The following is a 15,598-nucleotide window of genomic DNA, read 5'->3' on the forward strand; positions in this document are numbered from 1 at the left end:
CACAGGCAGCCACCCTAAAATCCTCTGGGACTATGGTGACTTTTGTTTACCCTTGTACAGACAGCACATTAAGTCCTTAAAAAGGTGGACACTGAAAGAAAAAAGGTGTACACACACACACATCTACTAGAAATCATTAAATGCTTAATTAAAAGAGAAGGTACCAGAATAGTGTAGCAAAAAGGGGAAGGTGTATAGAGAATCAAAATGACAAAGATAGATGATCAAAGTTACACTTAAAACTGATTAAGCAGCAAAATTCGCAACTGACTTTTGGCATCTCCAAACATAGCAGAGCACATTGTGTCCATGAATAAACTCAAAGTAATATATTGTAAGTAAATCATTGCAAACACTCCTTTGAGATAGAATCACATTGGTCAGTGGGAAGGGAGATGGTAAAAAGGCATATGTATCTTCGTCACAATTTATTGTTCAGATTACAGATTTGGATCCCTCAAAGACATGATCACTGAATCTGCACATTTATCAATAGCTGTTTTGAATATAAACAAAATAAAGTTTCTGGCATATAATTGTAGTCTAAATTCATATTCATAAAATTCATATGCCAAACGCTGAATTAAAGGAAACAAAAACAAATTGAAGAACCTCAGTAGATTTGGAGGATCTGTGGCGAGAAAGCAGAGTTAATGTTTCTGACCAGTGACCCTTCTTCAGAACTGCTTTCTTGCTCAATTAGAAGGTCTTGATATTAATTGAACCTTCATATAGATTGTAACCTCACATTACAAATATGCTTATTTAAACCACTGAAATTCCGTTAACATTTTCTTCACAACACTGTTCTTGTATGGAATAAAGGGGGACTTGAAAGCTAAACATCTGTAATTTTGCCGTAATAATTAGATTAAAGCCCACAACTGTTCTCATTGCCACTTGCTGAAAGTGGGAAAATAAAGTATGGTGCAGCATAAAAGCACCTTCCAAGCCTGTGACCTCTACTGCCTGGGGCAATGCTTGGGAAATATGGGAACACCACCATGTGCAAGCTCCCCCTCACAGCACCCAGCCCCCCCACCACCCCCAACCCCACAAGCTGGACACCATTCCTTCACTGTTGTTCAATCAATATTCTGGAAATCCCTCCCAATTAGCATTACTGATGTACCTATACCAGGAAGTTCAGTATTTCAACAGGCACCTTCTCAAAGGCAAGTAAGGATGGACAATAAATGCTGGCCCATCAAACAACTCCTACATTGAGCAATCAATTATAGAGATTACAGTCTGAAATTTAAATATTTAGTGCTCACAATAAATTCCATACCTTTATTATGGATTCTAACACAACAGCTTAGTTACACAATTATATGCATTACGTGATACAATTTTATAAAACTTTTTCCTTTTTGAATGGGTACCTGATATGATCATTCGTGTCAATCATAAACAAGGTGAAGTGATGCTGAGACAGCACTGCCTTGTAAAATTAACTGTTGTTTACACACCAATTCATTTCACATGAACTGGTGATCCATTTACTAAATAAATTCTAAGTCCCAAAAGGAAATTCGAGTTACAAAGCAACCATGGATATGGAAATAGAAGTCATTATCGTGAATGAAGTTCCAAGATTCAAGCTCAATATATTGCTAAGCAAAGATTGAGGACACTAAAAGGACAGAAGTTCAGAAATATTGTACACAGCCATCCCAGTAGTATTTTTGTTGAATTATGTCTTATTTCTCATTTTTTCAAATTTATTTAGTAGCTTCAGTTTTGAAGTTCACAGACAAGGATCTACTGCTCGACTACAGAAAGGCTAAGATTCATTAACCAAGATACCTCTTCTCATTTTAATAGAGTGAAAAATGGTTGATTCTTCACAGATTCTTATCGCACATTGTAGTATGCATACTCATTATATTTCATTAATAAACAGTCAAACATTTAAACATATCCCGAGCATTAAAATGACTATAGAAATATTCTACAGCAGTTGGACAGTTTATTAAAATGAAGCACAAATATACAGTTTGCTGGCTAATTGGGCTGGATTTTCCAATTCACAAAAGGTTACCATTACATTAAAAAAGTCTGTACACCTTATTAACATTTTTTAACAATTTTACACAGCTTTTCTTTATTTCATTTACAATATAGTACATTTACAACAGTTAAGACTCCCACCACCAGTTATAATGGGGATTTGCATTTTCAAAATTTAGCTAAAGTTGCAAAACAAAAGTGCAGCTATTAAGAGCTGCTGCACTCCCCAAACAAAATAAAAGGTGGGAGGAGGGGGACAAATCATTCTTTATTAGGCCTATCAGTGTTGTGTTTTTTTACATCAACTGGACAATGTTATAGTAGGCTGCTTAAACTCCTCAACCCTCTCCTACTGCACCCACCCCCCACCCACACATCTGTGTCTTAACAGATCTCTCCATAGCAAAAGGCACGAGTCCAGCTGTAAATCTGTATTGCCGTTACTAATCAATCACTCAAATCCATAATTAAACACCAGTGCTGGCCCTTTAGGTAGACAGGCTTCAAGAAAGTCTATTGCAAACAGAAGTGTAATACAATAAGGCTGGAAATACCCAGTAGGTCAAGCAACATCTGTGGACAGAAAATAACAGCATCAATACTTCAGTTTGAGATGAAGTCAACCAGAAGCATTCAACTCTGATCCCCTCCAAATATGCTGCTGGACCTGGTGAGTATTTTGAGCATTTGTTGTTTTTATTTCAGATTTCCAGCTTCTGCAGTATTTTGCTTTTGCATTAATGTGATTAATTTTGTCCAAGGCCAAAGGCCAAACTGACTGCAGGCTTTTTCAATTCTGCACATTTAATTTTTTTTAATATAAACAAGAAGTTCCCACAATGTCAGATTGCAATGAAATAGTTCAGTCAAAAATCCATGCTAGTTTCAGGCTGTTTGGATCGTCACTTTGCAAAAAATAAATTCAAACTCACGGATGTAAAATTGACAACTCAGTAGAAAAGAGATTCTCATTAATGGAAACTGAAGCTTCTATAGAAAACCCAGTTTTAAATTATTTTCTTTCTAATTAGGTAAATGCACCCGGATCTGATCTCAAATACATTTTAATGCATTATCGCATTTATCAACTCTCCTCAAACAAATTAAGTCAGCCAAATAAAAAAAACCCTTCCTGCAAACATACCAGTAAAGCTCCATGAGGACATATGGTTGTTGAGAGCAATGGTATTCAAATAAATCATTCAGTTGGTTGACATATGCAACAAATAGGAAAAAATAAGTACATGTTCTTCACAGAAGAGCTGAAGTACTAGTATAAGACCTATTGGCAATTAACTGTAAAGTTTCATGTAACTGCATTAACATACTATGTAGTGGCACATTTAGAATAACCTTCACCTGGGATTCAGCAGGATTTGTTAGGTCTCATAACTTCTAATGAAAAATAAATCAGGCTTTATGCTCTAAACAAACAAATTTAATACATAAACTTCTGGAAAATGCCAAGTAAATCAGTGTTTCTTTTTTAAGTTCAAAGGACCAAAGCTTTTTAAACTTCATATAAAACTAATCCTCCGATGCTGATCAAAATAGCTTAAAAACTCGGCAAGCCTGAAAATAGGCTATTTTATTAAGAAAATGTGCACTTCATACAAGTCAATAGTCCAACCTTTTCTTGCTGCATAAACAAATTGTTTAGAGGGTGTGGGGTGGGGTTTGATGGATGTGGCAAGAAAGAAGATACCTAAGCTAGCTGCACCTTTGCTATTGCTGCTCACGTTGAGGTTCTGGCTGCTGGGGTCCTGGTGCCCGGAGATCAGGCTGTTGCTGTCTTTGCCTGTAAGCAATCACAGTCCCCAATAGCAGAGCAAGTACGGTCATGAGATAAAGGTCCCACTCAGGTCCCAGCAGCACGTCCAAGTCTATCTGCATCCACATCTCTCGGAACTGCAATAAGAAACAATATTACAGTAGTATTTGTACAATGGATAACAGAATTGACATAAGAGATAAATCTTAAAGGGAAGTTGGGAGGGGGTAGATGTCAAGAACTCATCTTTAGGCGTTGCCCCTCCAACCATAGGGGCTTACCGGCTTGGGTTAGAAACTCTCTTCAGCCCATTTCAGCAGTGCCCAAGCTGCTGCCAACAGTGGCAGCCTCTCACTGTCCTTACAAGCTTGGTGGCAGCCAATTAGGAGGCAATGCCAGGAACCGCTTGCTAGTCTTGCTCCTGCCAAGTTTTGGCTCAAGATTTCCATTTGGGCCTGGTACCAGGGTCCCAAAATTTGCAGGAAAATTCAACCCTTGTGTTACTCCTGATTGTATCACAGATGGTGCAACATTCTCTGCGCAAAAGGATAAAATGAATAGGGCTGGACCAGTAAAAGGGAAAAAAAGGTGCATTCGTAAAGTTCCTGGCAGCCTTTAATTTGTGTTTGCTTACCTTGGTTTCACTCAAGTAGTCTAACGAGTACATCATGCCTAATTTACAAAGTGCAAGGAAGACAGGGACTTGAGCATCAGGACTAGTCTCTGCAGCCATATCGTAAAATCTCTTTGCAAGGTAGATATCCTTTAAACAGAAAAAAGGGAGGAATTTTCATTTTTTAATACAAATGGTGAACTATAATAATTATCAAGAATACTATAGAAACAGCATTAGTACTGATGCTAGGTAATAGGCTGTTAACGCAAATTTGGAAGTTAACTACTGTGGATGCTGGAAAGTTAAGAAAAGTCATTGGTTTTCTCTGTAGATACTGCCCGATCCGGGTATTTACAATTATTTTGTGTATGAATCTCCTTTACACTACCGAGGTAAAAACAATTCCGCTTCCTGAACAGAAACATTTGGATGTACGTTTGCTCGCTGAGCTGCAAGGTTCATTTTGAGACGTTGCGTTACCCTACTATGCAACATCTTCAGTGGACCTCAGGTGAAGCAATGCTGAAAATTCCTGCAGGAAATTAACCTTGCAGCTCAGCGAGCAAACCTACATCCAAAACATCAACCTGAGCTACAAATCTTCTCAAAACTCGCTAAGAAACATTTGGATATGTATGGTTACATATAGATGCAAAACTACTTCCCAGTGGTTAAAATGTAACATGTTTGGAAGTGTACATACATAGCATCTGAATAAAATATTGAAAAAAACGTAATGTTCACCAGACTAAGGCATTGCAATTACATTCGGTGTCAAACTAAACAGGGGTTAACTTCCTAGAGCAGTCTCAAATTTTTAACAGCAATTTTCAATACTTTTTTCCCCCTTCAGGATTTGAACAGACTTTGAACTGCAGCAAACCCAACAGAAACTGAACAAGACAATCTTAATAGAACACCAAGACCAGGAAATTCAAGGTGTCTGAATTAGTGACCATCAGCTGTCACAATTTAGCATCAAAATTAAATATATGCTCCTGCACTAAAAACAGGCTATTAGAAAGTTCCAGTCTGAACAAAACTTCCAAGAACTCTTGACAAAAAAGTGAAAAATAATTCTAGCAGGAAAGCAAACAGATTAATGTCATCAAAAAATAAAAGTTAATAAAAACAAATTGGTTTTCAACTAGAATGCTGATTTCAAAGAACTCCAAAAGCTGCAAACCAGAAAAAAAATGCTGGAAAAACTTGGCAGGTTGAACAGCATCTACGGAGAGAAAGCAGATTTAACATTTCAGGTCCAGCAATTCTTCTTCAGAAGATGCGAATTGGCTTGTCTTGGGGTAGGACCGAAATACCAAAAATAGTGCTTGCTAAGCATTATGGCCCCAAAGGTTTGATGGGGAGAGGAGTCTCAGACTCATTATGTCACTGATGCTTTATGGAGAATGAAAGAGGTCCTAAAATGGAGACCGTACTTGTGTGAAGTTTAATGTTCCAACTATTATCCCTGAAACCCCCAGGTACCTATGCTCATTTCCTGGTCACTTGAACAACCCTGACTTAACTGTGTCACTACTTGAGTTCATTGTCGATTCGCCATTTCTCAGGACTTCTTTCCATAAAAGTCTGGATCTCTTCCTCACTTTAAGAATATATGGCTCGGGCCTGACAGAGCCATCTTGAGAAGTTGGTGGTGAACTGTAGATCACAATGCTGAGAGGGAGGAAGGGAGGGAAGTTTGACGCAATGATGTGGAAGAAACTGCAATATATTTCCAAGTTGGACAGTGAGTTGTTTGGAAGGGAACTTGCAGATGGTGGTGTTCTGACGTATCCACTGTCCACGTCCTTCTAAATTGTACTGACCATCAATTTGGAAGGTGATGCCCCAAAAGGACCTTGGTGAATTTCTGCAGTTCATATTCGTGACAATACAAACTGCTGCCATTGAACATTGGTGATCGAGGAAGTCGATGTGTTTCCAATCAAGTTGGCTGCTTTGTTCTGGATGGTGTCAAGCTTCTCAAGTGCTGCTGGAGTTGCACTCATCCAGACAAGTGAAGAGTATCCAATCACACTCTTGACTTGTCTTGTAAATGATGGACAGGCTGGGGGTGGGGGGTCAGAAGCGAGGTACTCATTGCAAGGTTCTTAGACTCTAATCTGACTTTGTAGCCATACATGACTAGTCCGGTTCAGTTTCTGGCCTGTGGTAATTACAAGGATGCTGTTAGTAGGGGATTCAATGAAGGCAATGCTATTGAATATCAAGGAGCAATGATTAGGTTCTCTCTTGTAAATGGTAAATGCCTGGCAACTGTGCAACTCAAATGTTACTTCCAGTTTCTACCTGTGAAAGGCTCTGACTAAGTTTTGGTCATTTCCCTGAATACGTAATCTGGTTGACATTATTGAAGATGTGAAGTGTGTGGAGAAGTTATGAGAAAAGGCTACTTAAATAGAAACGGTGTTGCCACATTCAAGGATAAATGACACAGGCTGGTTATAATATTAGTTATGGAGGAGAAAGGACACTAACAGTAGTGAAAAAAAGTGACCATCAATACAAAGTTATCAAACGCTTGCAAATGCAGCAAAGACAGGGGTAACATCTTTAAACTTTGAAAACTCACAAACGTATCAGAAAATACAAATGAATATGTTTTCAAATTCTTACCTGTTTAATGCCTAAACCCTTCTCATGCATGTAGCCCAGGTTAAACATGGCCTGGGCACTATGCTGCTGTTCAGAGGCGAGTCTATAATGAATTACGGCAGTTTCATAGTCGATGTCTGTGCCGTAACCATAGAAATGATAATCGCCCAGTTTGATCCTTGCAACCGTATAACCTAAAACACAAAAGTATTTGAATACATATAGAACGTGATGATATTTATTATGGATAGCAACTTTATTTCCTTCGCATGGACCTTGAGAGTCCTGAGAAAACAAAGTAATGCCACAAGACACATGAAGCATCCAAATTTGAAACACAGAATTTTCATTGTACTTTCCCATTTAGTAACCTAAATGGCAGCATCTCTTCAGAATCTTTTTGCTCTATCTTGATTTAAAACTTTCCAATAAGGCTTGAAAGGAGGATTATTTGCTGCTTTTCTCAATACAAAATTGTTAAGAATTAAACAACTGCAAATTATGCTAACTGTACATAAAGTATAATCCTTTCACTTTGAGATGTGCTCGAATTTTCAAAGTTTATAAACTGGCAAAATGAATGTTTACAAATTTGAACTAGTAACTGCCCGCAGATTAAATGAAAAAAACAAATAATTTCAGAAGAAAGGTCATGTAAAAGCCACTTCTAGTAACACAACAGCTTCTCATTACTGCAGGGAGAGAAATGAAAACAAGGAAGCCTTGCATTGTGTTCTGAAATAGAATTAAGGATTTATATTGTATTTAAATTGAGAAGTACCCTTTGAGCATTTGCATGATTTTATACAGGCCTACTTGAAACTGGGAAAGTAAAATTTACAAGTTCAATATTCAAATTTAGATTTTATACATATTTCACAAATAATTTTCTCCAGTCAGAGAAGCTTTGCAGTGCAATTTTACAACCACCTTCAAAATTTAAAAAAGGCACAAATATCGTTATACAAATAGTCTGTCAGAGAAACTATGGTGGGTTCACTATGTGAATTCAGGCAAACAGCACATTTGATGGGTCTCAGTCTTTTCTTTGAATTACAAGCAAATGCTTAAAAATTCAAGATGCAAACCAATGTCCCTTTCTCGCTATCTCTAGCATTTGAAAACAAATCAAATTACATTCAGCAGAGTTCATGAATGTCAGCACAACACTACCTGCTTTCTCTTTATCAGTCTCACCTTGTGCTGCTGCTCTATTCCAATGTAACAATGCTCGTGGATAAGTTTCATTCTCACCAAAGATTTTAGCTTCCTCTACAAAGGTAGAAATGCAAATAAAGCATTATTAGTTATGGACCTTGAAGAAACTTTGTCCAACAAGAACACCTTAACCTTTTAAGGCATTCTTTTCCTAACTGAAAAAATAAGCCATTAGAACTCAGCAACATGGGTTCAATTTAACCTTAAATTTCTAAAGCCTTACTTTATCAAAAATATGTGGATGTGCCAATGTTGGACTCGGGCAGACAAAGTTAAAAATCACTCAACACCAGATTATAGTCTTAACAGGCTTCGCTGGAAGTACAAGCTTACAAAGAGCTGCTCCTTCATCAGGTAGAGCGCTCTGAAAGCTTTACTTTCAAATAAACTTGTTGAATTATAACCTGGTGTCGTGTGATTTTTTAACTTTACCAAATATAGTCACTGTCATTATTAACACACATAACTAGACTTCAAACATATGTTAATCAATTGCAACACTACATGCAATTATGACTATGTTAATTGCAGTTCTTCACCACCAAGGACTGGCAAATTTCCTTACAAAGTTTTAAATCTTCTGCTGGACAACATTTCACATCAGTTGTTTATTCCCTGAAGATATTTTGAACTAATTCAACATTAGCGAGTTTTGAGAAGATTTGTAGCTCAGGTTGAGGTTCTGGATGTAGATTTGCACGCTGAGCTAGAAGGTTTGTTTTCAGATGTTTTGTCACCATACTATTTACCACCCCCCGAGAAAAAGAACAGGAAATGACATCATAGGAAATGACATCACCAACCCAAGGAAACCCAAACATATAAATAGATAGTGGGTTACACCACCAGTGCTTCATCTGGAGGCTCACGGAAGATGTTACCTAGTATGGTGAATGAAACTTCTGAAAATGAACCTTCCAGCTCAGTGAGCAAACCTATATTCATTTACAGTAATTGGATTTTACCTTAATTTTCTTGGTGCCAATTATCAGCAGTTCCATTATCAGGCATTTCATGGTACAACAGCTCACATTCCTTGGAACTAAATAAAATTTAGTTTGCTTATCATGGAAATTAGAGCATTAAAACCACAATACCTTCTTGCTTTAAATCCACACAAGGTACTTGTTTTGCAACACATTTAGTAGAATACGTTAAGTATGCTAAATTTTCTGATCCCCAATTTTTATGAACTGGTTAGGAGCTGGTAACTTTTTGAACATCGGATCTAACTGAACTGAGCACAGTTTAAAGTCCCAGTCACTATGAGACTAAAAGCAACAAGATTCTATGATGTTAGACACAAATAAATCTAACTGCACAAGAGTCAAGCAACAAAAAACAGTAAATACTACCTTATATTCGAAGATCCAGAATGAACAAGTAGTATATCTGGATTAGCAGGCAAACTGGTTGAAACAAATCAACAGTTTTCTCAGCAACAAAAGGAACTTCAGCTCCTTTCCTTCAAGAATATAGCCTTCAATTTTCATCAACAACCACTCCAATATATTGTGACCTCAAGGCTACAAGCAAAAGAAAGGCAAAATCACTTAACCAGAGACGGTTTCTAGCTAGTTTTAGAGGGCCAGCACCTAGTCCCCTGCACAATCCCAGCTCTCCTGCAGTCAACCATTGTTCATCGATTTCCTTTGCCCCAGCTGCACTGAACAGAACCTCCTACAGCTTCACCAAGTTGGCACTGGATTGAATGAGCTATTAACTCATTCTAGGGGTCTGAGCCCCCAACATTTCAGCTGTACGGGGTACTGACTTTCTGCTGCCACTTCAGCTCCTAACTTGTCTCTTCACCCTACAAAACAGGTCCACTAGTCACATTGATGCATCAAGACCCTAATTATTCTTTTCAAATCACCACCCTGTATCTACCAAAGGAAACCTAGATCAAACCACGTACAGCCAGTCCCCTACCTTGCACAACACATTTGTGCTGGACACCCAGGTGTCTCATGAGTTCAACGATACAGAGCAGCATGCGTGGGATCAGATACTTTCACAAGTAACAGTTCAAAGAATAAGGCCAATTAAAATGCTGCAAGTTTTTAAAATAAGAATCAGTCACACAGTTGAAACAATGCCGGGCAGGTCTTGGTCCTCACTTTGATCCAGAATGAATGCAGCATTGCTCTGGGCCACTTCATAGCCTTGTTCAGCCAATAACAGGTACTGAACTAATGCAGAGTCTGTGTCACCCTCCTTGTAGCTGTTGTATGCAGACATTAGCCGCTCTGACCAGCGACCACGCTCACAGACATTTTTGAACAGCTGCAAAAACAGAAATATTTCAGGATGTTAGTCAGAGCAGCAAAAATAAATTTACAGCAAGTTAATGCAAAATTTAAAGAGAAATTTGAATGAAACTGTCAATCTTTTCTTATTGCTTTTAAAGAGCTCTTGTGAGAGACCCAAAACAAAGACCTAAAAATAATTTTCTAATTGACATTATGAATTGCTAAAATTGTTCAGAGCCTTCTTTCTAGAAAGTAGTAACTTGAAAAAAATCAGAAAGGAAATTCCAAATTTAATATTAACCACTGGGTGCCTTTTACCACCTGTTTCAAAGTATCACTGAACAAAATCACTTAACGTTATGCAAAAAAATGTTGGTGGATTATGCATCATTTTAGAGCTCAAAGTGAAATGTAAACTATATAAATATACAGCAACATGAGAGAGTACCTTTATGCCAATTTATTTGTTTTTAGTTTACTTAGCATCGCATTTGCCCATCTCAAGAGCAAAAATCAGAACACAATGTTTCACTCCAATTCACAGCCTGTGCATGATTTGATGCTTTCACCCCACCAATGGTTAAGATGGTACAGATGACTAACATTTAAACTGAAAGAAAGCAGACATCCTGTATTTGGCCAAAATCTACTGAACAGAAGTGAAATGTATGAGTACCCAAATTATGAAACAGGACTGGATTAGTTATGCCAAATCAAAAAGTATGGGAACATAAAATTCACATGAATAGCATTGCCAGACATCTTAAAATAAGAACAAAAAAGGGAGAAAAATCTGTAGGGGTTGTAGAAATCACTTTTTAAATAAAAAGTTATTTTTGTTTTACTTAAAAGGAATCCAAGGTACAGTCATTTATTTACCAACTTCTACAAATCATAAGACCATAAGATGTAGGAGTAAAATTAGGTCAGTTGGCTCATCAAGTGTTCGCCATCATTTGATTCTGATTGATAGATTTCTCAACCTCATTCTCATGCCTTCTCGCCATAACGCTTGATCCACTTACTAATCAATAACTACTCTCTTTCTTAAATACACTCAATGACTTTGGCTTCCACAGCCTTCTGCAATAATGTGTACCACAGATTCACCACCCTTTAGCTGAAGGCATCCTTCATCATCCCCGAACTAAAGGGTTGTCCCTTCACTCTGAGGCAGTGTACTTGAGTCCTGGTGTCTACTAACATCTTCATATCCATTCTACAAATATCAATGAGATCTCTCTCTCATCCTTCTAAACTCCATTGAGTACAAACCCAGAGGCCTCAATTGCCCCTCATATGAAGAGTCCTTCATCCCAGGAACATTCTTGTAAACCTCTTCTGGAACCCCTCCAAAGTCAGCACAGTTCCTTATCTACAGGGCACAAAATACTTCACAATATTCCAAATGTGGTCTAACCAGAGCCTCAGGAGTACATTCCTGCTCTTGCATTCTAGCCCTCTTGAAATTAATGCTAACATTGCATTTACCCTCCTAACTGCAAGTTAACCTTAGAGAACCATGAACAAAGGTTCCCAAACCCCTTTATGCCTCAATTTTTAAAGCCTTTCTTCGCTCGGAAAATATTTCCGCTCTTCTAACCAAAACGTATATCCTTACTTTGCCATATTGCATTCCATCTGCCACTTCTTTACCCACTCTTCCAGCCTGATCATATCCTTCTGCAGCCTCAACACTACTTGTCCCTTCACTTATCAGATTTGTGCTGTTGCATAACCACTGTAATCATGTAGATTGGAATATTACATTTTCAGGAAAATAAATTTCACTAAAGCTGCAAAGAAGGACATTTTAAAATGAAAGGATACTTCCAGTTGCAGATTCTTACCTCAACAGCTGTATGACAAGATCGAATCACACCACTCCCAACTGCATGCATCTGAGCCAAGTTATAAAAAGCCAGTATGTGTCCACCTTGTGAGGCGAGGTTAAAATACTTCAAGGCTTGTTTGTAATCTCTTTTCACACCTACACCATCTACGAAACAAACAAAGTTATAAAAATCACAAATAGTAAAAAAAAAAATCTGGGTTTCAGCTTTAGCAGAAATAAAGTCAGTTATAAGTAAATCAGCAGCTCTGCTGAGATTGCAGATTACACCTCTTGAAATTAAAAAAAGGCAAAAGCTCAAAACAAAGTAACATAATCACAGAATCCCTACAGTACAGAAAGAGGCTATTCGGTCCATCATGACTGCAACTGCCCTCTGAATAGCTTCCCACTGGAGCCCCCACTCCCATCCTATTCTCATAAATCTGCATCAGGTTTTATTTCATGGTTAAGCTACCTATTCACCAAAAACAGATACCCCTGCAATTTCATCAACAGATGCCTAAGGGAAAGACAACAGAATGAGGACATGCCACAAGCCAAAAGGACTAGCCACACTACCATACATCAAAAACATTTCCAAACTGACAGCCACTAGGACTCATAACAGCACACAAACCAACAGCCACCCTCAGACAACAACTCACCAGAATGAAGGACCCGACACCCAGCATGAACAAAACTAATGTAGTGTACAAAACCCCATGCAAGGACTGCACAAAACACTACACAGGACAAACAGGAAGACAGCTAACGATCCGCATCCATGAACACCAACTAGCCACGAAACGACACGACCAGCTATCCTTAGTAGCCACACACGCAGATGACAAGCAACAAGAGTTCGACTGGAACAACACTACTATTATAGGACAAGCCAAACCGAACAGCCAGGGAATTCCTAGAGGCATTGCACTCATCCACAGATTCAATCAATAAGCACATCGACCTGGACCCAATATACCAACCACTGCAACGGACAGCTGGAACTGACAACCGGAAGCGGCAGAGTCAAACCACTATAAATTCCGGAGGAAACATCATAGAAGCGCTTCACAGAAGGCTCCCAAGCACTGAGGATGTCACCTAGACAGGGGACGAAACGTCTGCAACACAAACTCCCAGCTCGGCGAACAGAACCACAACAATGAGCACCCGAGCTACAAATCTTCTCACAAACTTTGATAACCTACACATCTTTGGACTGAGGGGGGAAATCGAAGCACACTGGAAACCCACACAGAGAACATGCAAACTTCACACAGATGGTCACCCAAGGCTGAAGTGAACCTGGCTCCCTGGTGCTGAGATACAGCAGTGCTAACCACAGTACCACTATACTGTCCACTTTGATCTTTATCTATTGAACACAAGATAGATGAAAAGGACTAAACCAATTCTAATACCTTCCACTAATGCATACTCAGGTACTATACATAATAAACCTATTTTGTTTTTTATTGGTTCATCAGTAACATATAATGCATCACTTATTGCTGGACAATATTTAAATAATTTATTAAAAAAAGTTAATCGGTGAAAGGAAGATTTACTGACAAAGCAGCTTTAGAAACTAAAAAATCCATAGTTGTACCACCAATAGAAAAAGGACCAGATCAGTAAATAGAACATATTTTCTAAACAAGTGTTTGACAGTGACTTACTGTAATACATGGAGCCCAACTGTAGCTGTCCATCCACCCAGCCCTGTTCAGCAGCTTTCTGAAAGTACTTCAGAGCCAAATCATGATTCTATTCAAGGAGGGAAAATAAAATCCTGCATTTCCACTCAAATAAAGAAGTCACTATACCAAGTTTGCAACATCAAGAATAAAAATATTAAAGTAAAAGCATTTGGCTCAGCAATACCCAACACAATGCTCAACTATATTTGAATAGCCCACGTCTTTCTTTCAATTACATTGCTTAAAATGTATTCCAATAATTTATATTTTGCATCACTGCAAAAAAAATCAGGAAAGTACATGCGTGAAATTGAAATTGATCAAGCCTATTTGTTTTTCTTCAGGTTGGATGCCTCAGTTGAAGATAAATGTGGATTTGTAACAACTTTAAAAATTCTACCAGATTTCTAACCTTAGTTCATTTTTACACAAAATTTTAATTCACATTTTCTGTTTCCAATTTAAAGATTCTTGATCCATTTGATTTGTTAGTGTGGTGACCACTGCCAGGGAAAGTCACCATAGTCTCACTTTACTATAGGGCTGCTTTCTCATTACAGACAGACAACTTGTAGCGGTTTAACATTAGCATTACCATGCCTCAGGCAAGAGAAGAGGTCGAGAAGGACTGTCCTCCACAGTAACCTCAGGGAATTGAACACATGCTGTTGGCATCACTGTAATCTTGCATCAGTGTAGTACAAGAGGGGGCTCAAGATTATGATCCTGAACAGAAGCAGGCATGATTGCTGACAGAGGTGGATGGAGGGGTACCCAGAGTTGGAGGAATGCTGAATTCTTGGAGGGACTGTAGGACAGGATATCAGAGCAATAAAGAGGCCCCAGAGGGATCCGAACAGAAGGATGACAGTACTGATTGAAAAAAGTTTGTTGAGATTTTTCATCTTGCACTCATCAGGTCAATTCACAAGTAATAGCAAAGTAAAGGGAAAATAACATTAATAAAGTATGTGGGGAAAGAGGTGATTTGTTGAGGCACTATGACAGTTGGCAGTTAACTGCCAGCCTTGGTTAAAATTTTAAACAAGTTGGATGACTGATTGAGACTGCCCCCAAGAAACGTATCACAGAATGGACGTCACATACTTTTGAAACAGATGGCATGTACACCTATCTTCTGTCTTCAAAGAGTAGTCCCTTATGTGTTCAAATGCAATTTCCTGTATATGGTGAGGGATTCTGTCAGCACAATTGACGATATTAAACTGATTGCCAGCATAATTCTTTGCACACTAAGGATTATGGAGGAAATGCTGTCCAAATCGCATTTAAGGTTGGACATCAATGTGGGTTTTATAAGCACAGGCAAGTTGACCACTTGCTTGTTCTGAACAACCAAGGGACATTGGTTTGACATGACACACCAGTTTTTGAAATAAAAAGGTCTTAATACCTGGCATCAAACTGGCAGTGAAATTTAAATACTAGATTAGTAATTTGTGCAATTGGCAGAACGTCTTTTGGGCTTGACAGCAGTATCCTGTTAGTGGCCAACACTTGTGTTGATACTGATATTATGCAAGCAGCTGGCTTCAACTGCTACTCAATCCT

The 15,598-nt window shown here is 38.4% G+C and overlaps 1 protein-coding gene across 1 annotated transcript in view; it reads right to left on the reverse strand.

Moving 5' to 3' along the window:
- Positions 1–1,801: 1,801 nt before the first annotated feature.
- Positions 1,802–15,598, reverse strand: part of sel1l (SEL1L adaptor subunit of SYVN1 ubiquitin ligase) — a 42,372-nt gene continuing 28,575 nt past the window's right edge. Inside the window, exons 15-21 of the mRNA XM_072568266.1 lie at positions 14,006–14,093; positions 12,340–12,488; positions 10,358–10,523; positions 8,217–8,291; positions 7,041–7,213; positions 4,419–4,547; positions 1,802–3,921 (exon numbers count right to left, since the gene is read on the reverse strand). Of these exons, the coding sequence (XP_072424367.1) occupies positions 3,739–3,921; positions 4,419–4,547; positions 7,041–7,213; positions 8,217–8,291; positions 10,358–10,523; positions 12,340–12,488; positions 14,006–14,093 (963 nt within the window). The 3' untranslated portion in view covers positions 1,802–3,738. The remainder of the gene's footprint in view (positions 3,922–4,418; positions 4,548–7,040; positions 7,214–8,216; positions 8,292–10,357; positions 10,524–12,339; positions 12,489–14,005; positions 14,094–15,598) is intronic.

The sequence above is a fragment of the Chiloscyllium punctatum genome, chromosome 4, assembly GCF_047496795.1.
Source record: "Chiloscyllium punctatum isolate Juve2018m chromosome 4, sChiPun1.3, whole genome shotgun sequence".
Classification (NCBI taxonomy): Eukaryota; Metazoa; Chordata; class Chondrichthyes; order Orectolobiformes; family Hemiscylliidae; genus Chiloscyllium; species Chiloscyllium punctatum.